Source organism: Heteronotia binoei, chromosome 2 (genome assembly GCF_032191835.1).
Source record: "Heteronotia binoei isolate CCM8104 ecotype False Entrance Well chromosome 2, APGP_CSIRO_Hbin_v1, whole genome shotgun sequence".
Lineage (NCBI taxonomy): Eukaryota > Metazoa > Chordata > Lepidosauria > Squamata > Gekkonidae > Heteronotia > Heteronotia binoei.
In genome coordinates, this window is record NC_083224.1 from 192,351,864 (window position 1) to 192,379,503 (window position 27,640).

General features: G+C 51.3%; 1 protein-coding gene across 1 annotated transcript; it reads right to left on the bottom strand.

Moving 5' to 3' along the window:
* Positions 1–6,928: 6,928 nt before the first annotated feature.
* Positions 6,929–26,369, bottom strand: CIST1 (colon, intestine and stomach enriched 1). Its single transcript, XM_060233426.1, has 5 exons — positions 26,204–26,369; positions 20,107–20,292; positions 15,369–15,554; positions 12,633–12,790; positions 6,929–7,274 (listed from the first exon to the last, which is right to left on the bottom strand). The coding sequence occupies exons 1-5, from the start codon at positions 26,244–26,246 to the stop codon at positions 7,179–7,181; spliced, it is 669 nt and encodes a 222-aa protein (XP_060089409.1). The 5' UTR covers positions 26,247–26,369; the 3' UTR covers positions 6,929–7,178.
* Positions 26,370–27,640: the final 1,271 nt, after the last annotated feature.

Below are 27,640 nucleotides of genomic sequence, written 5' to 3' on the forward strand. Positions count from 1 at the left end.
CCCACCTCACAGGGTGTCTGTTGTGGGGGAGGAAGAGAAAGGAGCTTGTAGGCCGCTCTGTCCTTGAAAGGACAGCTGCTGTGAGGGCCCTCTCAGCCCCACCCACCTCACAGAGTGTCTGTTGTGGTGGGGGGAGAAGATATAGGAGATTGTAAGCCGCTCTGAGTCTCTGATTCAGAGAGAAGGGCGGGGTATAAATCTGCTGTCTTCTTCTTCTTTTTAAAGTAGGCAGACGGACTCCCCTCCTCAGCAGGGAGCCTGACCAGCCCACTCCTGGGGTGAGCAGAATCACTGGGCATTCCATGCTGGCTCTTGGTGTGCAAAGCTGGCATTCCCACCCTTCCCCCCTCCCCAAAGATCCTGCCGATTTCTAGCAGGAGTCATGGGACAACGCAGGTCCTCCAGGCAGGAGGTAAATTTTCCAAAACAACCATTAATCATTGATTCCAGAAAGTCTGCTCCCTGCCAGCTCCAGGGTGCCTGGGCAGTGGCGGCAGCAGCAGGTTCACCGGCTGGACCTGATGAGGGACCCTTCGGAGGAAGGAAGAGAATCCTAGAATCCTAGAGTGGGAAGGGACCTCCAGGGTCATCTAGTCCAACCTCCTGCACAACGCAGGAAACTCACAAACACCTCCCCCTAAATTCACAGGATCCTCATTGCTGTCAGATGGCCATCTATCCTCTGCTCAGAAACCTCCAAGGAAGGAGAGCCCACCACCTCCCAAGGAAGCCTGTTCCACTGAGGAAACTCTCTAACCATAAGGAAGGAAAGGAAAGGTCCCCTGTGCAAGCACCAGTCGTTTCCGACTCTGGGATGACGTTGCTTTCACGTTTGCCTTCCCCAGTCATCTGCACTTTCCCTCCAGCAAACTGGGTACTCATTTGACCAATCTCGGAAAGATGGAAGGCTGAGTCAACCTGGAGCCGGCTACGTGAACCAGCTTCCACTGGGATCGAACTCAGGTCGTGAGCAGAGGGCTCCGACTGCAGTACTGCAGCTTTAGCACACTGCACCACGGGGCTCTTGCAAAAGGTAAAGGTCGTCCCCTCTGCAAGCACCAGTCGTTTCCGACTCTGGGGTGACGTTGCTTTCACAACATTTTCACGGCAGACTTTTTACGGGGTGGTTTGCTATTGCCTTCCTCAGTCTTTTTACACTTCCCCCCCAGCAAGCTGGGGACTCATTTTACCGACCTCGGAAGGCTGAGTCAACCTTGGGTCGGCTACCTGAATCCAGCTTCTGCCGGAATCGAACTCAGGTCGTGAGCAGAGAGTTCAGATCACAGTACTGCAGTACTGCTGCTTTACCACTCTGTGCCACGGGGCCGGAAGTTCTTCCTAATGTTGAGCCAGAAATTCTTTTGATTTAATTTCAACTGATTGGTTCTGGTTCTACCTTCTAGGCCCACAGAAACCAATTCCACCCCATCCTCTCTATGACAGCCCTTCAATGACTTGAAGATGGAGATCCTATCACCTCTCAGCCGCCTCCTCTCCAGGCTAAACATGTCCAGCTCCTTCAACCTTTCCTCATAGGACTTGGTCTCCAGACCCCTCACCATCTTCGTTGCCCTCCTCTGGACCCGTTCCAGCTTGTCTATTTCCTTCTTAAAATGCGGTGCCCAAAATTGAACACAATATTCCAGGTGAGGTCTTACCGAAGCAGATTAAAGTAATACCATCACTTCACGTGATCTGGACACTAGACCTCTGTTGATACAGCCCAAAATTGCATTTGGGAGGGGCATGCTGGCAGGCTGCCAGGTATCTGTGGGCACATCTGTCCAGCAGCTGGGGTTGATTATTGTCTGCCGCCTTGGGACTGCCAGCCTTAGACATTTTGCATCAGAATGGGCAGGGCTGTTTTGGTAGAAAAAGCCCAGCAGGAACTCATTTGCCTATCAGGCCACACCCCCTGACAGCACCATGGTTTCACACAGGCTGTTTTGGTAGAAAAGGCCCAACAGGAACTCATTTGCCTATTAGGCCACACCCCCTGACAGCACCGTGGTTTCACACAGGCTGTTTTGGTAGAAAAAGCCCAGCAGGAACTCATTTGCCTATTAGGCCACACCCCCTGACAGCACCGTGGTTTCACACAGGCTGTTTTGGTAGAAAAGGCCCAGCAGGAACTCATTTGCCTATTAGGCCACCCCCCCTGACAGCACCATGGTTTCACACAGGCTGTTTTGGTAGGAAAAGCCCAGCAGGAACTCATTTGCCTATTAGGCCACACCCCCTGACAGCACCATGGTTCCACACAGGCTGTTTTGGTAGAAAAAGCCCAACAGGAACTCATTTGCATATCAGGCCACACCCCTGACACCAAGCCAGCCGGAACTGTGTTCCTGCTCAAGAAAAGCCCTCAGAATGGGGAAAGTCAAAAGAACATCTCTCATTCCAGCCATGGAGGCGATTTACCGCTGCTTGAACCAGTCTGAATAGCCATTTCTTCTGCATACTTGGAGCGATGGACAGATGTCTATTTTCCTGACAGCAAAAACTTTGTCCCCAGTTTCTGTAAATGTTAAAGGCCCGAGAACAGCCAGCATTCTTTATGCTGGTCAATGAGCAAGATGGAACTTGTTTTAGGAAACTGCAGACTCACAGATTACAGAGGAGTTCTACAGTCAGACCTCTCCAACTCGTGTAGGGCTTGATTTTTGGATGGGGACCATAGCATGGGTGAGAAGAAGCTTCAGTGCCCCCCCACACACATTATTTTCCTGACACAAAATGGCTGTGCATGAAATGCTGAACAAAGCATAAGAACATAAGAAAAACAATTTTCAGGCCAATGGCACATCCAGTCCAACACTCTGTGTCACACAGTGGCCAAAAAACCAGGTGACATCAGGAGGTCCATCAGTGGGACCAGGACACTAGAAGCCCTCCCACTGTTGCCCCCCCAAGCACCAAGAATACAGAGCATCACTGCCCCAGACAGAAGAACATAAAAGAAGCCATGTTGGATCAGGCCAATAGCCCCTCCAGTCCAACACTCTGTGTCACACAGTGGCCAAAAAACCCAGGTGCCATCAGGAGGTCCACCAGTGGGGCCAGGACACTAGAAGCCCTCCCACTGTTGCTCCTCCCCACAAGCACCAAGAATACAGAGCATTACTTGCCCCAGACATAAGAACACAAGAGAAGCCATGTTGGATCAGGCCAGTGGCCCATCCAGTCCAACACTCTGTGTCATAAGAACATAAGAGAAGCCATGTTGGATCAGGCCAATGGGCCATCCAGTCCAACACTCTTTGTCATAAGAACATAAGAGAAGCCATATAGGATCAGGCCAATGGCCCATCCAGTCCAACACTATGTTTCACACAGTGGCCAAAAACCCAGGTGCCATCAGTATGTCCATCAGCGGAGCCAGGACACTAGAAGCCCTTCCACTGTCCCCCCCCGCAAGCACCAAGAATACAGAGCATCCCTGCCCCAGACAGAAGAACATAAGAGAACCCATGTTGAATCAGGCCAATGGGTCATCCAGCCCAACACTCTGTGTCACACAGTGGCCAAAAAAACCAGGTGACATCAGGAGGTCCATCAGTGAGGCCAGGACACTAGAAGCCCTCCCATTGTCGTCCCCCCCTCCAAGCACTAAGAATACAGAGCATCCCTGCCTCAGACATCAGAACATAACAGAAGCCATGTAGGATCTGGCCAGTGACCCATCCAGTCCAACACTCTGTGTCACACAGTGGCCAAAAAAACCAGGTGCCATCAGGAGGTCCATCAGTGGGGCCAGAACACTAGAAGTCCTCCCACTGTGCCTCCCTCCAGCACCAAGAATACAGAGCATCACTGCCCCAGACATAAGAACATAAGAGAAACCATGTTGGAACTGGCCAATGGCCCAGTCCAAAACTCTGTGTCACACAGTGGCCAAGAAACCCAGGTGCCAAGGGTGTGTCTGTGTGTACAAGGCACATCTAGAGCTTCAACCAAGATGTGGGGGGAGGGTGGCAGCTTGGTGGACTCTAGTTGGCAGCTGGCACACTTCAGTTTATTAAAAAACAGGCTCCTTTGGATGAGTTGCTGGGTGGATCCTGGGCCCAGCTGGTCATCTCAGCATTCTCCAAATATTCATTTCAGCCCCCATCTTCTCCGTGCGGCCTTTTCCCTTCACCGAAAAAAACCCAAAAAACCCAGCAGAGTTGGATTCGAACTCATCCGTGTCCTTGACGTAGACGCTTGTTTTGCAACAAGCCCCCGCAACGCCTCCATCTGCCCTCTCTTCATGCCAGTGAGACTGGGCAGATCCTGCCAACGCTAATGTGGCCAAGAACCCGGCAATTAGTTGACTAATTAACTCTGGGAGGCTGTTACTCATTAGCCTGGTAGAGGTGAGAGAACTGACAGGCGTGGTGGCAGGCAGAAGGGAGAGGAGCCAGCCCCGAGCTCACCCTTGGGTGCAGAAAGCAGCCACCATGGGGAGCCACTATTGGAAGTGGAAGACAATTGAATGCATTTCCTTCGAAGGACTTGCAGGGGTAAGGTTGCCAAGTGCAACTCAAGAAATATCTGGGGTCTTTGGGGTTGTAGCCAGGAGACTTTGGGGTGGAGCCAGGAGACTTTGGGGGGTGGAGCCAGGACCAAGGTTGTGACAAGCATCGTTGAACTCCAAAGAGAGTTCTGGCCATCATGTTTAAAGGAACTGGGCACCTTTTCAATGCCTTCCCTCCATTTGAAACAATGAAGGATAGAGGAACCTTCTTTGGGGGCTCATAGAATTGGACTCCCTGCTCCAATCTTTTTGAAACGTGAAGGGCCTTTTGAAGAGGGGCGTTGGATGCTATGCTGCAAATTTGGTGCCTCTATCTCAAAAACCATCCCTTTCCCAGAGTCCCTGCAGATCAATTCACCATTATTTCCTATGGGAATCGGTCTCCATTGGGTATAATAGAGAGCCCAGCAGACATTTCCCTCCCCTCCCCTCCCCTGCTTTCTGATGACCCTGAAGCGGGGAGGGGGGGGAGGGCCTCCAAACTGGGGGTTCCACTGCCCCCATCTGGGGATTGTGAAGAAGACTCTACTTTGCCAGCTCTTGGCTGAAACCATTTAGAGGCCTATTGGGCCCAAGAAAGACTGTGCATACTATATAACTTCACCTAATGTTGTCCTTATAAAGGACTGTGCATACTGTATGACTTCACCTTATGTACAATTCGCTGCTTTAAGTGGTTGTTTATGTTTCCTTTATACATTTCAATGAAAATGCGTTGATTATATTGGAGGCTGGCTTAGTCACAGAACCCTTAAGGGCTCCTTTGCTACCCACCTGGAAGAAGAAGAAGATGAAAAAGATATTGGATTTATATCCCGCCCTCCACTCCGAAGAGTCTCAGAGCGGCTCACAATCTCCTTTACCTTCCTCCCCCACAACAGACACTCTGTGAGGTGGGTGGGGCTGGAGAGGGCTCTCACAGCAGCTGCCCTTTCAAGGACAACTCCAGCCAGAGCTGACCCAAGGCCATGCTAGCAGGTGCAAGTGGAGGAGTGGGGAATCAAACCCGGTTCTCCCAGATAAGAGTCCGCATACTAAACCACTACACCAAACTGGCTCTCTCACCTGGGGATTGGCAACCCTATGCAGGGGAGATGTCTCCAAATTCCTTTCCATGAAAGATCTGTTCCTGCGGTGCAGACGTCCCCTGATCCAGTTTTTCACTTATTGAATAATTGTCATCTGTATGAAAAACCCCGTCATGAATGGTTTTGCAGATTCTCCCCTCCTACCGTCATCAGAACAATTTGTCTTCCTGTCGATTTTTCCTGAATGACTCTAATTCGGTAATGACCTGGGGGCTGTTGCAAAATTTTTGGCCCCCGTTCTCCAACACAACTCTGGCTATGCTTGATTTTATGTCTAACCTAAGTTTAATCCTGAACAGCCCCGCGGCGCAGAGTGGTAAAGCTGCAGCACTGCAGTCTGAACTCTCTGCTCACGACCTGAGTTCGATCCCAGCAGAAGCTGGTTTCAGGTAGCTGGCTCAGGTTGACTCAGCCTTCCATCCTTCCGAGATCGGTCCAAGGAGTCCCCAGCTTGCTGGGGGGGAAGTGTAAAAAAGACTGGGGAAGGCAATCGCAAACCATCCCATAAAACGTCTGCTGTGAAAACGTTGTGAAAGCAACGTCACTCCAGAGTCGAAAACGACTGGTGCTTGCACAGGGGACGACCTTGGCCTTTTTAAGTTCAATCCTGACTTATCTTGTTTATCCAAATCTTTTTCTGTATTTTATGCTATGCCCTTAAAGGTTTGAAATTGAAATTGGAAGTGGAAGGCTTTCTGCTGTCTTTTGTCTCAGACTTGAGAGAGGGCACCAAAGACTTTAGCCTGGTAGAGAGGTCAGGACACACAGAGCATCCTTTCCTTCCTGCTGTCCTTTGTAGTAGGGTGCTATTTTTAGGGCCAGTTTCCTCAGTTTCCCCTCTCTCATTTATTTCTCCCTGCTGCCCTCCTTTAAGTGAAAAGGAAAGGTCCCCTGTGCAAGCACCAGTCGTTTCCGACTCTGGGGTGACGTTGCTTTCACAACGTTTTCACGGCAGACTTTTTACGGGGTGGTTTGCCATTGCCTTCCCCACTCCTCTCCACTTTCCCCCCAGCAAGCTGGGTACTCATTTTACCGACCTCGGAAGGATGGAAGGCTGAGTCAACCTCGAGCCAGCTACCTGAAAACCCAGCTTTTGCCGGGGATCGAACTCAGATTGTGAGCAGAGCTTAGGACTGCAGTACTGCAGCTTTAACACTCTGCGCCACGGGGCTCTTTCTTCCTTTAAGTGACAGCCCTCCAAATACTTCTTGACCTCTCCATCTTGCCCCACGGAGGCTGGACACGCTGCCAGCAGCCAACACCATCTAGTTAGCAAGAAGAAGGTACTCTGTCCCTGCCCCTTACCCGCATGCTCTTGCATGTCTTTCCTTTAATAAAAGTTGTTTATTAGTCTTAGAACCAACTGCGAACATAGAACTCATTGCAAACACCCTTCACACAAATACGGGAGAAAAAAGGGGTAACCAAAAGGGGACAAATTCAGGCGGGCAGCCGCGCTGGCCTGAAGCAGCAGGACAAAGTTTGCGTACAGTTAGTCGCTTGAAGACCCAAGAAATTTAATTCTGGGTATGATTCCCACACAGTCACTGCAAAGGAGGCCTTTTGGGGTGGCCTCAGTGGTATCCAGCGGGGCCTTGAGAAGCGCAGGATGAGGCCGTGGGCTCTTTTACAGAGTGGCGGGCGAAGGGGGACTCTTCGGTGACTTTTGCCTGCAGAGGAAAGAGACAGAGAGAACAGGGGTGTCAAGAAGCCTTGGCATTTTAATAATAATAATAAATTTATTTTTATATCCCGCCCTCCCCTGCCAAAGGCAGGCTCAGGGCGGCTCACAGGACATGGGTGTAACCATGATTTCAATAAAATACAATCATTACTATAAAACGGATTAAAATACAGTTGAATTACATTTATAAATTAAGTTAAAAATTAGATAAAACAGTTAACCATTATAAATTATTAATTAAGGTGCTACAATTCAGAAATGTGAATAGGATGGCTAGATGTCAGTTAGCCGGGTTCCATTTCAAAAGCAAGCTGAAAGAGGGCGGTTTTGCAAGCCCTGCGAAACTGATTCAGGTCTCGCAGGGCTCGCACCTCCTCTGGGAGTTGATTCCACCATCGGGGGGCCATTGTTGAGAAGGCTTGCTCCCTCCTTGTTTTCAATCTAGCCTCCCTTGGTCCAGGGATTTTTAAAAGATTTTGGGAACTAGATCTCAGTGCTCTCTGAGGAACATATGGAGAGAGGCGGTCCCTAAGGTAGGCAGGTCCTCGGCCATATAGTATTTTCCTACTTCTGTGTACTGAAATCCCTGTAGATAGATCCAAACGGGCAGCCGTGTTGGTCTGAACAAAGCAGGAGTCAAGTTGCACCTTTAAGACCAACCAATTTTTATTTAGAACGTAAGTTTTCATGTGCTCTCAAGCACACTTCATCAGACGAGGAATCCAGCACAGCCATGCAGAGCAAAAGCCATACAGAGCTGAGCAGAGTTGTACAGAGCTGGTAGGCAGTGGCCCAGAATGCAACATGGTACAGATTTAAGAACCAATGACAGTGAAGTGAAAGTATCTGGTAGGCGGTGGTTTAGAATGTAAAATGGTACAAATGACAGAATAGTAAAATTTAACAAATGGAGCAAACCTTTGATCTGAGTAGCATAAGCATGGGAAAGCAACAAAACAGCAGTATGCAGTAAAACCAACCAATTGAGCAAACCTTTGCTCTGAGTAGAATGAGCACGGGAAAGCAACAAAACAGCAGTATGCAGTAAAACCAACCAATTGAGCAAACCTTTGCTCTGAGTAGAATGAGCACGGGAAAGCAACAAAACAGCAGTATGCAGTAAAACCAGCCAACTGAGCAAACCTTTGATCTGAGCAGCATGAGCATGGGAAAGCAACAAAACAGCAGTATGCAGTAAAATTAACAAATTGAGCAAACCTTTGATCTGAGCAGCATGAGCATGGGGAAGCAACAAAACAGCAGTATGCAGTAAAATCAACCAACTGAGCAAACCTTTGATCTGAGCAGCATGAGCATGGGAAAGCAACAAAACAGCAGTATGCAGTAAAATCAACCAACTGAGCAAACCTTTGATCTGAGCAGCATGAGCATGGGGAAGCAACAAAACAGCAGTATGCAGTAAAATCAACCAACTGAGCAAACCTTTGATCTGAGCAGCATGAGCATGGGAAAGCAACAAAACAGCAGTATGCAGTAAAATCAACCAACTGAGCAAACCTTTGAACTGAGCAGCATGAGCATGGGAAAGCAACAAAACAGCAGTATGCAGTAAAACCAACCAACTGAGCAAACCTTTGATCTGAGCAGCACGAGCATGGGAAAGCAACAAAAGAGCAGTCTGTTAAAACGTGAGATTGTCTGTCAATGCCAATGGGAGATGGGTTCAATATATGTACCGGTAATGGGATAAGCAACCAAAGTCCCTGTTTTGAGTGCGTCAATACAGCTAAAACAAAAATACACTGGAGAGTGATGTTCTTGTCCAACTGATTTACTTTTCGACATGTAGACATCATTCTAGTTTGCCACAGGAAAAAGGAATACAATAAAATATAGTGAAAATGGGTAAAGCATATGTAAGGAGGTATAATGAAATCCCTGTAAGTCTTAAGAATTGGGGAGGGTGCTTCAGGCTCGCTTCTCTTGGGCGTTGCCCTGGCCATGGTAACAACTACAAGCAGGGAGCGTTTAAATTTTTCGAGGGGCACTGATCCTTCCCCCCGCGTCCCACACAACCTTCCCTCTAGTCACTCCCAGCCGCTCTCCCCGACACCCTTCCCCGCCACTAAAATAGCATGCTCCTCGTGCAAGTTAAAGGGATGGGCCCTTTAACTCTGGCGGGAGGCTGGGACGGCTTCTGCCCCCAGCCCTGCAAGCGACCTCTCCACCACCCCAATTGCTTGCGGGGCTGTCAGCAGCCCCTGGAGCCATGGCAAAGGCCCCGGGGGGTTGGTTGGAGCCCCTGAGTCAGGGGGCCTCACCCAGAAGTCGGGGGCTGTGCCCCCGCAGGCCCCCTCATAGCTACGGGCCTGATCACAAGCATCTATTTCTCCCCTATGGAAGGGAGTGAAGCCGCTATCTCAAGGCTCTGTCATCCCAGAGACAGCTCGCACTGCTTAATGTTTAGGGAACGAAAGGTGCTGGTGGGAACCAGTTTGCACGGGCTTTTTGCGCTGTAGTTTTGGCGAGCTAGGGAGCCCCGTGGCGCAGAGCGGTCAAGCACCAGTACTGCAGTCCTAAGCTCTGCTCACGACCCGAGTTCGATCCTGGCGGAAGCTGGTTCAGGTCGCCGGCTCCAGGTTGACTCAGCCTTCCATCCTTCCGAGGTCGGTCAAAGGAGTCCCCAGCTTGCTGGGAGGAAAGTGTAGAGGACTGGGGAAGGCAATGGCAAACCACCCCGTAAAAAGTCTTCCGTGAAAACGTGAGAGCAACGTCACCCCAGAGTCGGAAATGACTGGTGCTTGCACAGGGGACTGCCTTGACCTCTCTTTTTTGGTGGGCTGCATAATGGCCGCAGATAAGGTATAAGTGATGCAGAAACTTCAGCTAGTGCAGAACACTGCAGCACAGTTGTTAATGGAGCTCCCTTGTTGGGAGCACATTCAGCCAGCGCTGAAAGAGCTGCACTAGCTACCTATTGTGTTCTGAGTCCGCTTCAAGGTGTTGGTGTTGACCTTTAAAGCCCTATATGGTTGAGAGTCTGCCAATCTACGGGACCGCCTTTCCCCATATGTTCCCCAGAGAGCACTGCATTCAGGGACGCAAACTTACCATCTATCCCTGAACCAAGGGAGGCCAGGCTGTGTTCCACACACAGGCCAGGGCCTTCTCAGTGGCAGCACCAGAAATGTGGAATGCACTCCTGGAGGCTATGAGGGCCCTGTGGGCTCTTTCCCAATTCTGCAGGGCCTGCGAAACTGAATTATTTCGGCAAGCCTTTAACACTTAAAGGAGCCCCGTGGCGCAGAGTGGTAAAGCTGCAGCACTGCAGTCCAAAGCTCTGCTCGTGACCTGAGTTCAATCCCAGCAGAAGCTGGTTCAGGTAGCCAGTTCAAGGTTGACTCAGCCTTCCATCCTACCTTAGGGACCGTCTCTCCCCACAGGTTCCCCAGAGAGTACTTAGATTGGGATCGCAAAATCTGTTAGTAGTCCCTGGGCTGAAGGAGGCCCAATTGAAATCAACTAGAGACAGGGCCTACTCAATCATAGCCCCCTGCTGGTGGAACCAACTACCAGATGAGGTGAGGGCCTTGCGGAGCCTGGTGCAGTTCCGCAAGGCCTGCAAGACTGTCCTCTTCTGGCATACAATTGACTGGCACTGGCATTTAAGAGCTGCAGATTGTGAGCTGCGGATTGTGAGGAATCCAAAGGAACTCCAAAGGGATCTGTTGAGGCTGGGCGAGTGGGCGTCAACGTGGCAGATGCGGTTCAATGTGGCCAAGTGCAAAGTAATGCACATTGGGGCCAAGAATCCCAGCTGCAAATACAAGCTGATGGGGTGTGAACTGGCAGAGACTGACGAAGATAGAGATCTTGGGGTCGTGGTAGATAACTCACTGAAAATGTCAAGACAGTGTACGTTTGCAATAAAAAACAATGAACTGCCCATTGTTTGGTAGGGCTTCCTGGAAGGGTAGTGATAAGGAAACACCAAACAATGGGCACATCCACAAACCAATTGCCCTTTCATCACACCCCCTCCAGCCTAGAAATAGCAGCTCTCCAGCAGCCCTGGCCCACTCAATGCACAGCAGCCAAGAAGGTCAGAGCGCCTGCTCCGGCTGCAACGCCACTGAGGATGTTCTCCGCAGCTGAGAACGAAACGTCTGGAAGGAAAACTTTCTCCAGTAGAACATGGCACTTGATCCCGAAAGATTCTACAAACCCTAATGATGTTACCAGCCGTGAAAACCTGAAATCTTTGATAACCTCTATATGCTAAGTGAAACGCAGGCATTCAGAACCCTGAAAGAGAGGATCTTAGATATTGAGAAACAGTCCCTTTGTTCTTCTGGACATAAAACTTGTTCCCCTTTAGCATTTGGTATCTTCCCAGATCATGGGTTGCCTGCTGCCTACCTTTCCCAGATTACTTCACTCCAGTTTCGCTGCTCCTTTATGTTAGCAAGATTCAATGTTCTACTCTCAGCGGTACTGTCTGGGAGGTTTGCCAACATCCCTTATCAGCATAGAGGGACGGGGGCTCAGTGGTAGAGCATCTGCTTGGGAAGCAGAAGGTCCCAGGTTCAATCCCCGGCATCTCCAAAAAAGGGTCCAGGCAAATAGCTGTGAAAAACCTCAGCTTGAGACCCTGGAGAGCCGCTGCCAGTCTGAGAAGACAATACTGACTTTGATGGACCAAGGGTCTGATTCAGTATAAGGCAGCTTCATATGTTCATAGAGTCTGCACATGTAATGGAAGGCACCTTGAAACGGTCGCCCATGTCTTACTTTATTGTGATTTTTATGGGGAAGTGCGGGACTGCATAATCCAACCTATTCTGTCTAATTCTTATGGATTACCTGAAGCTAAATTAGTTTTTTTCCTACAATCTGACCAGTGTTCCCATATCACGGGCCTGGTTGCAAAGTACCTTTTGGCTGCCATGGTTGCAAAGTACCTTTTGGCTGTTTGACTGGTTTTTAATAGCTGAAACGCCATGTAAATTTGCTATGCTGCACTTTTTATTTCTATGCCAATAAAGGTATTTGGATTAGGATTTGACTGTAAGTCCACTTGCAGAGAGGGCGGGATACAAGACTGAAGTAATAAATAAATAAGTGAATAAATAATAAAATTGGCCACCCCAAAGGTGAGCCAGTTCTGACACAGATGTGTATTGCTGCTGTTTCTATCTATCAATAAAGCCAGCTTTCTGACTACACCACAAGCCTTGAGGATAGTCCCAGAGCTGACAAGGGGCCTGGTAGGGACGCAGATTTATCCTGGTTTCCAGCTTTTCCAGCTGTGAAGCAGAAGCACGTGACACTCAGGTGGGCGAATCCCTCCCTCCCCAACTGTATCCCACCACCCGTTACATACCAGGGGCACTTCATCCAGCCTCTTGAACGCTGATGTTTTTGGGCGGCAAGATTTCACCAGGATCACGACAGTGCCAATCGCCAGGATGGAGATGAAAATGCAGACGACGGCCACCAGGCCCGGGTTCCGTTGGAGCGGTGGCTCTTCAGTGGGTCCAGCTGGTTAGAGGGAGAGAAAGGGTCTGAGAGGGGACAGGTTCCCTGCTCCCCCCACCCCCCTCTGCACTCCCAGCATTACAAAAAGCTGCCAGGCAGGGCTCCTTGGGCCAAGTCTGAAACCCACCCTCTTCTTCGAACAAAAAAAGGCCAAGGAGGTTTCTGCCAGTTTGAGAGGGCCGGTTTACTGCAGTGGTTGAGTGTGCGGACTCTAATCTGGGAGAACCGGGTTTGATTCCCCACTCCTCCACTTGCACCTGCTGGAATGGCCTTGGGTCAGCCACAGCTCTCACAGGAGTTGTCCCTGAAAGCTCTCTCAGCCCCACCCACCTCACAGGGTGTCTGTTGTGGGGGGAGAAGATATAGGAGATTGTAGGCTGCTCTGAGACTCTGTCCTTGAAAGGGCAGCTTCTGGGAGAGCTCTCTCAGCCCCACTCGCCTCACAGGGTGTCTGTTGTGGGTAGGGTTGCCAAGTCCAATTTAAGAAATATCTGGGGACTTTAGGGGTGAAGACAGGAGACTTTGGGGGTGGAGCCAGGAGACATTACGGGTGAAGCCAAGACCAAGGCTGTGACAAGCATAATTGAACTCCAAAGGGAATCCTGGCCATCACATTTAAAGGGACGGCACACCTTTTCAATGCCTTCCTTCCATAGGAAATAATGAAGGATAGGGGCACTTTCTTTTGGGGCTCATAGAATTGGACCCCCTGGTCCAATCTTTTTGAAACTTGGGGGGTATTTTGGGGAGAGGCACTAGATGCTATCCTGAAAATTTGGTGCTTCTACCTCAAAAAACAGCCCCCCCAAAGCCCCAGATACCCGCAGATCAATTCTCCATGATTTTCTATGGGAATAAATCTCCATAGGGAACAATAGAGTTCCCAGCAGACATTTCCCTCCCCTCCCCCCGCTTTCTGACGACCCTGAAGCGGGGGGAGGGTCTCCAAACCGGGGGATCCCCTGCCCCCACCTGGGGATTGGCAACCCTAGTTGTGGGGGAGGAAGGAAAAGGAGATGGTAGGCTGCTCTGAGACTCTGTTCTTGAAAGGACAGTTTCTGTGAGAGCTCTCTCAGCCCCACTCGCCTCACAGGGTGTCTGTTGTGGGGGAGGAAGGGAAAGGAGATTGTAGGTCCCTCTGAGACTCTGTCCTTGAAAGGGCAGCTGCTGTGAGAGCCCTCTCAGCCCCAGCCACCTCACAGGGTGTCTGTTGTGGGGGAGGAAGGGAAAGGAGAGTGTAGGTCGCTCTGCGACGCTGTCCTTGAAAGGGCAGCTGCTGTGAGAGCTCCCTCAGCTCCACCCACCTCACAAGGTGTCTGTTGAGGGGGGGAAGGGAAAGGAGACTGTAGGCGGCTCGGAGACTCTGCCCTTGAAAGGGCAGCTTCTGGGAGAGCTCTCTCAGCCCCACCCACCTCACAGGGTGTCTGTTGTGGGGGAGGAAGGGAAGGGAGATTGTAGGCCGCTCTGAGACTCTGTCCTTGAAAGGGCAGCTTCTGGGAGAGCTCTCTCAGCCCCACCTGTCTCACAGGGTGTCTGTTGTGGGGGAGAAAGGGAAGGGAGATTGTAGGCCGCTCTGAGACTCTGTCCTTGAAAGGGCAGCTTCTGGGAGAGCTCTCTCAGCCTCACTTGCCTCACAGGGTGTCTGTTGTGGGGGAGGAAGGGAAAGGAGATTGTAAGCCACTCTGAGACTCTGTCCTTGAAAGGGCAGCTTCTGGGAGAGCCCTCTCAGCCCCACCAACTTCACAGGGAAGGGAAGGAAGGGAAAGGAGATTGTAGGCCGCTCTGAGACTCTGTCCTTGAAAGGGCAGCTTCTGGGAGAGCTCTCTCAGCCCCACCCACCTCACAAGGTGTCTGTTGTGGGGGAGGAAGCAAAAGGAGATTGTGGGCCGCTCTGAGACTTCGTCCTTGAAAGGGCAGCTGCTGGGAGAGCTCTGTGTTCTGGAGATAATTATCACTGGCTCCACCGAGTTACCAGTGACTGATTCAGAGTCCAAGAAGGATCCAAAGTCCCGTTTGGTGGAGGTCTGGTGCGACAGGACACCGGTAAGACCCTGTTTCCCGGAATTGCTTCCTCAGGCGCATTCGTGCTCCAAACTACCTATACCAAGGGACTAATGTTGCCATTAATTTTAGCACATCGCTCAGTTTGAGTGCAGCACAGACCACTGGTGTACCTAATGCACAGATATTGCTCCTGGTTCCACCTCCAAAGTCTCCTGGCTCCACCCCCAAAGTCTCCTGGCTCCACCCCCAAAGTGCCCAGATATTTCTTGAACTGGACTTGGCAACCCTACCAGCAACCCCCTCCCCCGCTCGAGGAAGCCCCCTCCCGTCCCATCCCCTGGTGGGTGGACTCCATCGAGGCACAGCGCCTCCTGGTGGCGGCCAGGACCGAATTGACGTGTTTTTCATTAAAAAAATGACGCTCCCTTATGGCCCATTCTATCATATGGTCCCATAGAATACAATGGACCCCATTCCCAATTTGGCACCACCCCCCCTCCGTCGACACCCAGGGCAAGCACCCTCTCTGCCCGCCCCCCAAAGATATGGCCCTGGCGGCAGCTGAGGTCACCCTTACCCCTGTTGGCAGCAGTGGTCTGGCGAGCCCCCAAGCTGGCTGCAGACGGGGCAGGCGAGGAGGACTCCGTGGAGGGGCTGCTGGCGTGGGTGTCGGAGGTGGTCGCCGGGAGGCCTTGGCTGGACGAAGGCAGCTGCGGAGAGGAGGAGGCGGTGGCGACGGGAGGGGCCTCCGAGAGAGGAAGCACTAAGGCGGTGGGAGAAGGAGGAGCAGCAGGCTGAGGGCCGAGGAGGGCGGGCACTCTGTGCATGCTCAGAGAAGGCCCCTTGACCTGGACGCAGAGAGACCTGCCGCTGCTGCCTCAGACCGAGGTACCCCTAACTGATTCCCGAAGGGGCCTCGCTGTGGTCTGGACTTGGAGCTACCTGGGCCCAACAGGCCCCCGCTAGCTGCTCTGGGGCGCCACCCCAGCAGAACAACAGGCTCTGCTTTTCTTCTGCCTGCAAATCTAACAAAGACCTGAAATGCCCCTGAGCCGATTCCACCCCGCAGCTGCTGTCTCTTCCCCCAAACCGTCATCTGGCCGCATTGTAGGCCGCTGGAGACTGGCCTTGAAAGGGCAGCTGCTGGGAGAGCTCTCTCAGCCCCACCCACCTCACAGGGTGTTTGTTGTGGGGGAGGAAGGGAAAGGAGATTGTAGGCCACTCTGAGACTCTGTCCTTGAAAGGGCAGCTTCTGGGAGAGCTCTCTCAGCCCCACCCACCTCACAGGGTGTCTGTTGTGGGAGAGGAAGGGAAAGGAGATTGTAGGCCACTCTGAGACTGGCCTTGAAAGGGCAGCTTCTGGGAGAGCTCTCTCAGCCCCACCCACCTCACAGGGTGTCTGTTGTGGGAGAGGAAGGGAAAGGAGATTGTAGGCCACTCTGAGACTGGCCTTGAAAGGGCAGCTTCTGGGAGAGCTCTCTCAGCCCCACCCACCACACAGGGTGTCTGTTGTGGGGGAGGAAGGGAGAGGAGATTGTAGGCGGCCCTGAGACTCTGTCCTTGAAAGGGCAGCTGCTGGGAGAGCTCTCTCAGCCCCACCCACCTCACAGGGTGTCTGTTGTGGGGGAGGAAGGGAAAGGAGATTGTAGGCCACTCTAGACTCTGTCTTTGAAAGGGCAGCTTCTGGGAGAGCTCTCTCAGCCCCACCCACCTCACAGGGTGTCTGTTGTGGGGGAGGAAGGGAAAGGAGATTGTAGGCCACTCTGAGACTGGCCTTGAAAGGGCAGCGTCAGGGAGAGCTTTCTCAGCCCCACCCGCCTCACAGGGTGTCTGTTGTGGGGGAGGAAGGGAAAGGAGATTGTAGGCCACTCTAGACTCTGTCCTTGAAAGGGCAGCTTCTGGGAGAGCTCTCTCAGCCTCACCTGCCTCACAGGGTGTCTGTTGTGGGGGAGGAAGGGAGAGGAGATTGTAGGCGGCTCTGAGACTCTATCCTTGAAAGGGCAGCTGCTGGGAGAGCTCTCTCAGCCCCACCCACCTCACAGGGTGTCTGTTGTGGGGTGGGATTGCCCCCTTCTGTCAGTGAATCAGTGCTGAAGGACTAATCTGGGGATTTGTGGCATTGCAAATCTAAATTGGGACCAACTTTACACTAGACCTTTAATTCTGGTTTAGCCCAGTCCCCAAGCAGATATTCTTTCAAAAACATTTGATTGTAATTTTACATAATATATAGAATACAGATGTGATATGAAGAACTGTTGTAATATAAGATCCCATTGTAATTATTGCAGATAACTCCAAAGCATTTACAAATAATCAATAATATGAGACAGGAAAGGGAAGGGAAGGTCCCCTGTGCAAGCACCAGTCATTTCCGACTCTGGGGTGACGTTGCTTTCACAACGTTTTCACGGCAGACTTTTTACTGGGTGGTTTGCCATTGCCTTCCCCAGTCTTTTACACTTTCTCCCCAGCAAGCTGGGTAAATACAACCAAATTTAGAAATAAGACATGAAAATAAAAATAGTACTAAAAATCCCTGTATTTTTGACCTCTAATCATTTTGTTAGCCAAAATGTAAACACTACCACAAAGAAAGGTCATTAACTATATCTGGAATAACTTCTTGTGAAATGAGATATTCTAGAATAGGAAACCATATAGCATGGAAGTTGGAAGAACAGAGAGGACATTCTAGTTGGTTAATATTGTAAGAGATTTGGGCCATTATATACTTGCTCCAGAGTTTCTTGTGCCAGAAGTTTAGATCAGGAGATTTAATAGATTTCCATCTGATGGCCACAGCAGAGCAAGCAGCTGATAAAAGAAAGAAGACTGTCTCCTTTTTATGCAATGGATGCGTAGAATCACCAAAGCAGATATTCTATACTAAAATCATAGAATCATAGAGTTTAAGCGGTGGAAAGCTAGTCCAAGTGAGATTAATAAAAGGGAACACAGGCTGTGGCAAATCAAATGCAAGACTGTGATCAGGCAGGCAAAAAGGGACTATGAGTAGCAGATGGCAAAAAACATAAAGACCAACAATAAAAATTTCTTCAAATATATTAGAAGCAGGAAACCAGCCAGGGAGGCAGTGGGGCCCTTGGATGACCAAGGGGTAAAAGGATTACTGAAGGAGGATAGGGAAATGGCTGAGAAGTTGAATGCATTTTTTTTTCCGTCTTCACTGTGGAAGACGAGAAGTGTTTGCCCGCTCCAGAACCACTAATTTTGGAAGGGGTGTTGAAAGACCTGAGTCAGATTGAGGTGACAAGAGAGGAGGTCCTACAACTGATAGACAAATTAAAAACTAATAAGTCACCAGGTCCGGATGGCATACATCCAAGAGTTCGGAAGGAACTCAAAGTTGAACTTGTGGATCTTCTGACAAAAATACGTAATCTTTCATTGATATCTGCCTCCGTTCCTGAGGACTGGAAGGTAGCAAATGTCACCCCCATCTTTAAAAGGGGTTCCAGAGGAGATCCGGGAAACTACAGGCCAATCAGTCTGACTTCAATACCAGGAAAGTTGGTAGAAACCATTATCAAGGACAGATTGAGTAGGCACATTGATGAAGAAAGGAGATGTTGTTTAACTTGACTTCAAGAAAGCTTTTGATAAAGTTCCTCATCAAAGGCTCCTTAGAAAGCTCGAGAGTCATGGAGTAAAAGGACAGGTCCTCTTGTGGATCAAAAACTGGCTAATTAATAGGAAGCAGAGAGTGAGTATAAATGGGCAGTCTTCGCAGTGGAGGACGGTAAGCAGTGGGGTGCCGCAGGGCTCAGTACTGGGTCCCATGCTCTTTAACTTGTTCATAAATGATTTGGAATTGGGAGTGAGCAGTGAAGTGGTCAAGTTTGCAGATGACACTAAATTGTTCAGGGTGGTGAGAACCAGAGAGGATTGTGAGGCACTCCAAAGGGATCTGTTGAGGCTGGGTGAGTGGGTGTCAACGTGGCAGATGAGGTTCAATGTGGCCAAGTGCAAAGTAATGCACATTGGGGCCAAGAATCCCAGCTACAAATACAAGTTGATGGGGTGTGAACTGGCAGAGACTGACCAAGAGAGAGATCTTGGGGTCATGGTAGATAGCTCACTGAAAATGTCAAGACAGTGTGCGATTGCAATAAAAAAGGCCAACACCATGCTGGGAATTTTTAGGAAGGGAATTGAAAACAAATCAGCCAGTATCATAATGCCCCTGTATAAATTGATGGTGCGGTCTCATTTGGAATACTGTGTGCAATTCTGGTCACCGCACCTCAAAAAGGATATTATAGCATTGGAAAAAGTCCAGAAAAGAGCAACTAGCATGATTAAGAGTTGAAACACTTTCCCTATGAAGAAAGGTTAAAACGCTTGGGGCTCTTTAGCTTGGAGAAACGTCGACTGCGGGGTGACATGATAGAGGTTTACAAGATAATGCATGGGATGGAGAAAGCAGAAAAAGAAGTACTTTTCTCCCTTTCTCACAATACAAGAACTCGCGGGCATTCGATGAAATTGCTGAGCAGTCGGGTTAAAACGGATAAAAGGAAGTCCTTCTTCACCCAAAGGGTGATTAACATGTGGAATTCACTGCCACAGGAGGCGGTGGCGGCCACAAGCATAGCCAGCTTCAAGAGGGGATTGGATAAAAATATGGAGCAGAGGTCCATCAGTGGCTATTAGCCACAGTGTGTGTATATATATATATATGTGTGTGTGTGTGTGTATACATGTTCTTATGGAGTTGGTATCTCTGGTTCTCTGATTCTTGTGTAAAATGTCAGTTTGGGGACAGGGCTAAACCAGGATTAAAAGTTTAGTGTGAGATTGGATTTGGAGGCTGGGGCCTGCATGATTTCGGTGCCCCTGATTTCCCCCAAAGAACCTGGGGGTTGCAGTCGCTATGGGTGGGGAGATCTGTCCCCAGTCCCCACCCAGCCGCCTTGTCTCCCCAAAGTCTCCTGGCGCCACCCCCAAAGTCTCCTGGCTCCACCCCCAAAGTGCCCAGATATTTCTTGAACTGGACTTGGCAACCCTACCAGCAACCCCCTCCCCCGCTCGAGGAAGCCCCCTCCCGTCCCATCCCCTGGTGGGTGGGCTCCATCCAGACACAGCGCCTCCTGGTGGCAGCCAGGACCGAATGGACGTGTTTTTCATTAAAAAAATGACGCTCCCTTATGGCCCATTCTATCTTATGGTCCCATAGAATACAAGGACCCCATTCCCAATTTAGCACCCCCCCTCCGTCGACACCCAGGGCAAGCACCCCCTCTGCCCCCCGCCCCAGATATGGCCCTGGCGGCAGCTGAGGTCACCCTTACCCCTGTTGGCAGCGGTGGTCTGGCGAGCCCCCAAGCTGGCTGCAGACGGGGCAGGCGAGGAGGACTCCGTGGAGGGGCTGCTGGCGTGGGTGTCGGAGGTGGTCGCCGGGAGGCCTTGGCTGGACGAAGGCAGCTGCGGAGAGGAGGCGGCGGTGGCGACGGGAGGGACCTCCGAGAGAGGAAGCACTAAGGCGGTGGGAGAAGGAGGAGCAGCAGGCTGAGGGCCGAGGAGGGCGGGCACTCTGTGCATGCTCAGAGAAGGCCCCTTGACCTGGACGCAGAGAGACCTGCCGCTGCTGCCTCAGACCGAGGTACCCTTACTGATTCCCGAAGGGGCCTCGCTGCGGACTGGGCTTCGAGCTACCTGGGCCCAACAGGCCCCCGCTAGCTGCTCTGGGGCGCCACCCCAGCAGAACAACAGGCTCTGCTTTGCTTCTGCCTGCAAATCTAACAAAGACCTGAAATGCCCCTGAGCCGATACCACCCCACATCTGCTGTCTCTTCCCCAAAACCGTCATCTGGTCGCATTGTAGGCCGCTCGAGACTGTCCTTGAAAGGGCAGCTGCTGGGAAAGCTCTCTCAGCCCCACCCACCTCACAGGGTGTCTGTTGTGGGGGAGGAAGGGAAAGGAGATTGTAGGCCGCTCTGAGACTCTGTCCTTAAAAGGGCAGCTTCTGGGAGAGCCCTATCAGCCCCACCCACCTCATAGGGTGTCTGTTGTGGGGGAGGAAGGGAAAGGAGATTGTAGGCTGCTCTGAGACTCTGTCCTTGAAAGGGCAGCTTCTGGGAGAGCTCTCTCAGCCCCACCCACCTCATAGGGTGTCTGTTGTGGGGGAGGAAGGGAAAGGAGATTGTAGGCCGCTCTGAGACTCTGTCCTTGAAAGGGCAGCTTCTGGGAGAGCTCTCTCAGCCCCACCCACCTCATAGGGTGTCTGTTGTGGGGGAGGAAGGGAAAGGAGATTGTAGGCTGCTCTGAGACTCTGTCCTTGAAAGGGCAGCTTCTGGGAGAGCCCTATCAGCCCCACCCACCTCATAGGGTGTCTGTTGTGGGGGAGGAAGGGAAAGGAGATTGTAGGCCGCTCTGAGACTCTGTCCTTGAAAGGGCAGCTTCTGGGAGAGCTCTCTCAGCCCCACCCACCTCACAGGGTGTCTATTGTGGGGGAGGAAGGGAAAGGAGATTGTAGGCCGCTCTGAGACTCTGTCCTTGAAATGGCAGCTTCTGGGAGAGCTCTCTCAGCCCCACCCACCTCACAGGGTGTCTGTTGTGGGGGAGGAAGTGAAAGGAGATTGTAGGCCGCTCTGAGACTCTGTCCTTGAAAGGGCAGCTTCTGGGAGAGCCCTATCAGCCCCACCCACCTCATAGGGTGTCTGTTGTGGGGGAGGAAGGGAAAGGAGATTGTAGGCCGCTCTGAGACTCTGTCCTTGAAAGGGCAGCTTCTGGGAGAGCTCTCTCAGCCCCACCCACCTCACAGGGTGTCTGTTGTGGGGGAGGAAGGGAAAGGAGATTGTAAGCCACTCTGAGACTGTCCTTGAAAGGGCAGCTTCTGGGAGAGCCCTATCAGCCCCACCCACCTCACAGGGTGTCTGTTGTGGGGGAGGAAGGGAAAGGAGATTGTAGGCCGCTCTGAGACTCTGTTTTTGAAAGGGCAGCTTCTGGGAGAGCCCTATCAGCCCCATCCACCTCACAGGGTGTCTGTTGTGGGGGAGGAAGGGAAAGGAGATTGTAGGCCGCTCTGAGACTCTGTTTTTGAAAGGGCAGCTTCTGGGAGAGCCCTATCAGCCCCACCCACCTCACAGGGTGTCTGTTGTGGGGGAGGAAGGGAAAGGAGATTGTAGGTTGCTCTGAGACTCTGTCCTTGAAAGGGCAGCTTCAGGGAGATCTTTCTCAGCCCCACCTGCCTCACAGGGTGTCTGTTGTGGGGAAGGAAAGGAAAGGACATTGTAGGCTGCTCTGAGACTGTCCTTGAAAGGGCAGCTTCTGTGAGAGCTCTCTCAGCCCCTCCCACCTCACAGGGTTTCTGTTGTGGGGCAGGAAGGGAAAGGAGATTGTACACCGCTCTGAGTCTCTGTCCTTGAAAGGGCAGCTTCTGGGAGAGCTCTCTCAGCTGCACCCACCTCACAATGTGTCTGTTGTGGGGCAGGAAGGGAAAGTAGATTGTAAGCTGCTCTGAGCCTCTGTCCTTGAAAGGGCAGCTTCTGGGAGAGCTCTGTCAGCCCCACCTGCCTCACAGGGTGTCTGTTGTGGGGGGAAAGGGAAAGGAGATTGTAGGCTGCTCTGAGACTCTGTCCTTGAAAGGGCAGCTTCTGGGAGAGCTCTCTCAGCCCCACCTGCCTCACAGGGTGTCTGTTGTGGTGGAGGAAGGGAAAGGAGATTGTAAGCTGCTCTGAGTCTCTGTCCTTGAAAGGGCAGGTCCTGGGAGAGCTCTCTCAGCCCCACCCGCCTCACAGGGTGTCTTTTGTTGGGGAGGAAGGGAAAGGAGATTGTAGGCCACTCTGAGACTCTGTCCTTGAAAGGGCAGCTGCTGTGAGAGCCCTCTCAGCCCCACCCACCTCACAGGGTGTCTGTTGTGGGGCGGGATTGCCCCTTTCTGCCGGTGAATTAGTGCTGGACCTATCTGGGGATTTGTGGTATTGCAAGTCTAAACTGGGACCAATTTCGCACTAGACCTTTAATCCTGATCTAGCCCAGTCCCCCAGCAGATATTCTTTCAAAAACATTTAATTGTAATTTTACATAATATATAGAATACAGATATGAGATGAAGAACTGATGTAGTATAAGATCACATTGTAATTGCAGATAACCCAAAAACATTTATAAATAATCAATAATATGAGACAGGAAAAGAAAGGAAAGGTCCCCTGTGCAAGCACCAGTCGTTTCCGACTCTGGGGTGACGTTGCTTTCACAACGTTTTCATGGCAGACTTTTTACGGGGTGGTTTGCCATTGTCTTTTACACTTTCCCCCCAGCAAGCTGGGTAAATACAATCAAATTTAGAAATAAGAAATGAAAATAAAATAGTATTTTTGACCTCTAATCACTTTGTTAGCCAAAATGTAAACACTTCCACAAAGAAAGGTCATTAACTATATCTGGAATATGTGAAATGAGATATTCTAGAATAGGAAACCATATAGCATAGAAGTTGGAAGAACAGAGAGGACGTTCTAGTTGGTTAATATTGTCAGAGATTTTGGCCATTATATAAGTGCTCCAGAGTTTCTTGTGCCAGAGTTTTAGTTCAGATTTAGTAGATTTCCATCCGATGGCCACAGCAGAGCAAGCAGCCGATAAAAGAAAGGAGACTGTCTCTTTTTAATGCAATGGATGTGTAGAATCACCAAAGCAGATATTCTATACTAAAATCATAGAACCATAGAGTTGGTTTCTCTGATTCTAGTGTAGAATGTCAGTTTGGAAACAGTGCTAAACCAGGATTGAAAGTCTAGTGTGAAATTGGGTTTGGAGGCTGGGGCCTGCATGATTTCGGAGCCCCTGGCTTCCCCCAAAGAACTTGGGGTTTGCAGTCGCTTTGGATGGGGAGATCTGTCCCCAGTCCCCACCCAGCCGCCTTCCCCCTGCCTCACCAGTGCCGTGCTCCGCCCAAGTCAAGGGGCAGGTTTGTTTACTCCCTTTCCCACATCCGGCTTCAGTGCCGCGTGTCTAAAAAACCGGCTGAGGCCCTGCCAGCAAGCCGGGGCGTGGGGCAACACCCTCTCTGCTCCCTTGGTTGCCGCCTGCCTGGCAGCTCCTTGCCTTGTGGCTGCACATGGAAACTTATACCAGGACTAAAACTTGGTTGGTCTTAAAGGTGCCACTGGCCTCAAACTCTGTAACGGAGGATAGAAACGGAGACCTTTTCCTGCGGGTCATGGCCTGGATGGTTACACATGGCACAGATAGGGGCTGTCAGTCAGCAAACATGTCAGCTTTGTGCTTAATTCCCACAATTTTCTGCAAACTCTCCAGGGAACGGCTTCTATGTGCCTTGAGGTTACCCACCTGTGTTGCCTGAGAAAGCGGGGGTGGGGGGCAAGCTCAGGTGTCCTTTGAGGCCAGCAGATCAGCAGAAGTTAGGGTTGCCAATCCCCAGGTGGGGGCAGGGGATCCCCCGGTTTGGAGGCCCTCCCCCCGCTTCAGGGTCGTCAGAAAGCGGGGAGAGGGGAGGGAAATGTCTGCTGGGAACTCTGTTATTCCCTATGGAGATTTATTCCCATAGAAAATCATGGAGAATTGATCCGCGGGTATCTGGGGCTCTGGGGGGGGGGGCTGTTTTTTGAGGTAGAGTCACCATTTCAGTACAGCATCTAGTGCCTCTCCCCAAAATAACCCGCACATTTCAAAACGATTGGACCAGGTGGTCCAATTCTATGAGCCCCCAAAGAAGGTGCCCCTATCCTTCGTTATTTCCTATGGAAGGAAGGTATTGAAAAGGTGTGCGGTTCCTTTAAATGTGATGGCCAGAACGCCCTTTGGAATTCAATTATGCTTGTCACAGCCTTGATCTTGGCTCCACCCCTAATTTCTCCTGGCTCCACCCCCAAAGTCTCCTGGCTCCACCCCCAAATTCCCCAGATATTTCTTAAATTGGACTTGGCAACCCTAGCAGAAGTCTGCCAGGTATATCCTTGTGCCTCTAGGTGGGGGCTCCTCTCTCACCCTCTCTGTTCCACAAACACCAGAGTTCTGCTTTGTTTCTTAGGTCAAGGTGGTCCCCTGTGCAAGCACCAGTCGTTTCCGACTCTGGGGCGATGTCGGATCACGACGTTTTCTTGGCAGACTTTTTACGGGGTGGTTTGCCATTGCCTTCCCCAGTCATCTCCACTCCCCCCCAGCAAGCTGGGGACTCATTTGACCGACCTCGGAAGGATGGAAGGTTGAGTCAACTTCGAGCCGGCTACTTGAACCCAGCTTCCGCCGGGATCAAACTCAAGTCATGAGCAGAGGGCTCCGATTACTGTACTGCAGCTTCACCACACTGTGCCACAGGGCTCTTGCAAAAGGTAAAGGTAGTCCCCTGTGCAAACACCAGTCGTTTCCGACTCTGGGGTGATGTTGCTTTCACAATGTTTTCACTGCAGACTTTTTACGGGGTGGTTTGCCATTGCCTTCCCCAGTCATCTCCACTTTCCCCCCAGCAAGCTGTGGACTCATTTGACCGACCTCGGAAGGATGGAAGGTTGAGTCAACTTCGAGCCAGCTACCTGAACCCAGCTTCCGCCGGGATCAAACTCAAGTCATGAGCAGAGGGCTCCGACTACTGTACTGCAGCTTTACCACACTGTGCCACGGGGCTCTTGCAAAAGGTAAAGGTAGTCCCCTGTGCAAACACCAGTCGTTTCCGACTCTGGGGTGATGTTGCTTTCACAACGTTTTCACTGCAGACTTTTTACGGGGTGGTTTGCCATCGCCTTCCCCAGTCCTCTACACTTCCCCCCCAGCAAGCTGGGTTCTCCTTTGACCGACCTCGGAAGGATGGAAGGCTGAGTCAACTCAAGCCGGCTACTTGAACCCAGCTTCCGCCAGGATCGATCTCAGGTTGTGAGCAGAGAGTTCGGACTGCAGTACTGCAGCTTGACCACTCTGCGCTATCGGGCTCTCTTTTGTTTCTTAACTCCTTTGCAAAAAGCTCTCAAGGATTCAGCAGGCAGAGGTCTCGGAGGCTGGAGATGAGAGGCAATTGCCCACCCCTCAGGCCACGCCAATGCTCACAAGCAATGTTCCCTCTAAGCTGCAGAGTCTTGTGAGCAAAAACTCTACTTTGTGAGCTGCCGGCATGAAAATGGTGAGCCGCTGCATACATGGTTGTGCTCCGGGGCCATTTTCCCTGAGCTGAGACAAAAATGTGTGAGCTGGAGGCTAAAAATATGTGAGCTACCACACGCGAGCTCAGCTGAGAGGGAACACTGCTCACAAGTTCAGAAGCAAAGGCGGAGTGACAGAGCCCGTGTGAGACGGCCGGAATGCCTTGGGCTGGCCCTGGATGGGAAGCTGCAGAAACCAGATCTGGCTTCCACCCTTCTGCATCGGCTGCAGGAAGTTTCTGCTGCTGCCACCACTAGAACCCGCCCCACCCATCCCCCAGCCACTTACCTTGCAGAAATGCTGCCAGCAACAGTGGTGCCAACAGAGCCATGCTGGGGAGCCTTCTTCTCTTGGGGGTTTAGGGGGAAACAGCTGTTGTTTCCAAAAGGTCCTTCTTGGCTGTCAAAGCCGTCAGCCCTTTGAGAACCTGTCCCGAGCCGGTCGGACACTGCCTGGAAGAGAACGGAGAAGGCCAGCTCCCTCTGCTGGCCAGGTGAAGGACTGCCAGAACTAAGCTTTCCTGGGATAAGAGGGGTTGAACTCCAAAGGGAGCTCTGCCTATCACATTTAAAGGAACTGCAAACCTTTTAAATGCCTTCCCTCTATTGGAAATAATGAAGGATAGGGGCGCCTTCTTTTGAGGCTCGCAGAATTGGCCCCCCCTGGTCCAATCTTTTTGAAACTTGGAGAGCACTTTGAGGAGAGTCATCAGATGCTACGCTGAAAATTTGGTGCCTCCACCTCAAAAAACAGCCCCTCCAGAGCCCCAGATACCCCCAGATCAATTCTCCATTATACCCTATGGGAATCAACCTGGAAGAGAACAGAGAAGGCCAGCTCCCTCTGCTGGCCAGGTGAAGGACTGCCAGAACTAAGCTTTCCTGGGATAAGAGGGGCTGAACTCCAAAGGGAGCTCTGCCTATCACATTTAAAGGAACTGCAAACCTTTTAAATGCCTTCCCTCTATTGGAAATAATGAAGGATAGGGGCGCCTTCTTTGAGGCTCGCAGAAATGGCCCCCCCTGGTCCAATCTTTTTGAAACTTGGAGAGCATTTTGAGGAGCGTCATCAGATGCTACGTTGAAAATTTGGTGCCTCCACCTCAAAAAACAGCCCCTCCAGATACCCCCAGATCAATTCTCCATTATACCTTATGGGAATCGATCTCCTTAGGGAATAATGAAGTGTTGAGCAGACATCCCCCCACCCCGTTTCTGACAACTCTGAAGACTGGCATCTCTACTCTCGAGTTGCTGAACTTCCAGCTTCTTCAAAGTAACGCAGAGCAACCAAAGGTTCAAGTTTACCTTTCCTATGCAAAGGACCTCTGAAAAGCTTGTGCAACCAATGGAGAGCCTGGGCTGCTTTCACAGCGACTGGGAGCAGCCACGTTGTTCTGCCTGCTCCCCCCGCCCCCTTCAGCCTTAAAGACACAGACACACCATCCCAAGAGGAAGCCTTTCCAAGCAGAGTCAGAAGCCTCCGGAGGGGGAAAGGCACATGGGGGATGTGGGGGCAGGGCTTCCCCCCACCAGCCTGCTGACTGGGAGCAGGAAGGAGCCTGGGAAAGTGGAAGAACCGCTGCTGGGACCTGGGGATTGTCAAGCCTAGTGCCAGATGGTCTTGGGTCAGCTCTCCTTTTCTAAATGGATCTGAGAACTGGTGGCTAGTGAATACTCTAACCTGGGAACCCACAGCCAAATGGAAGTATTACACTGCAGTGCC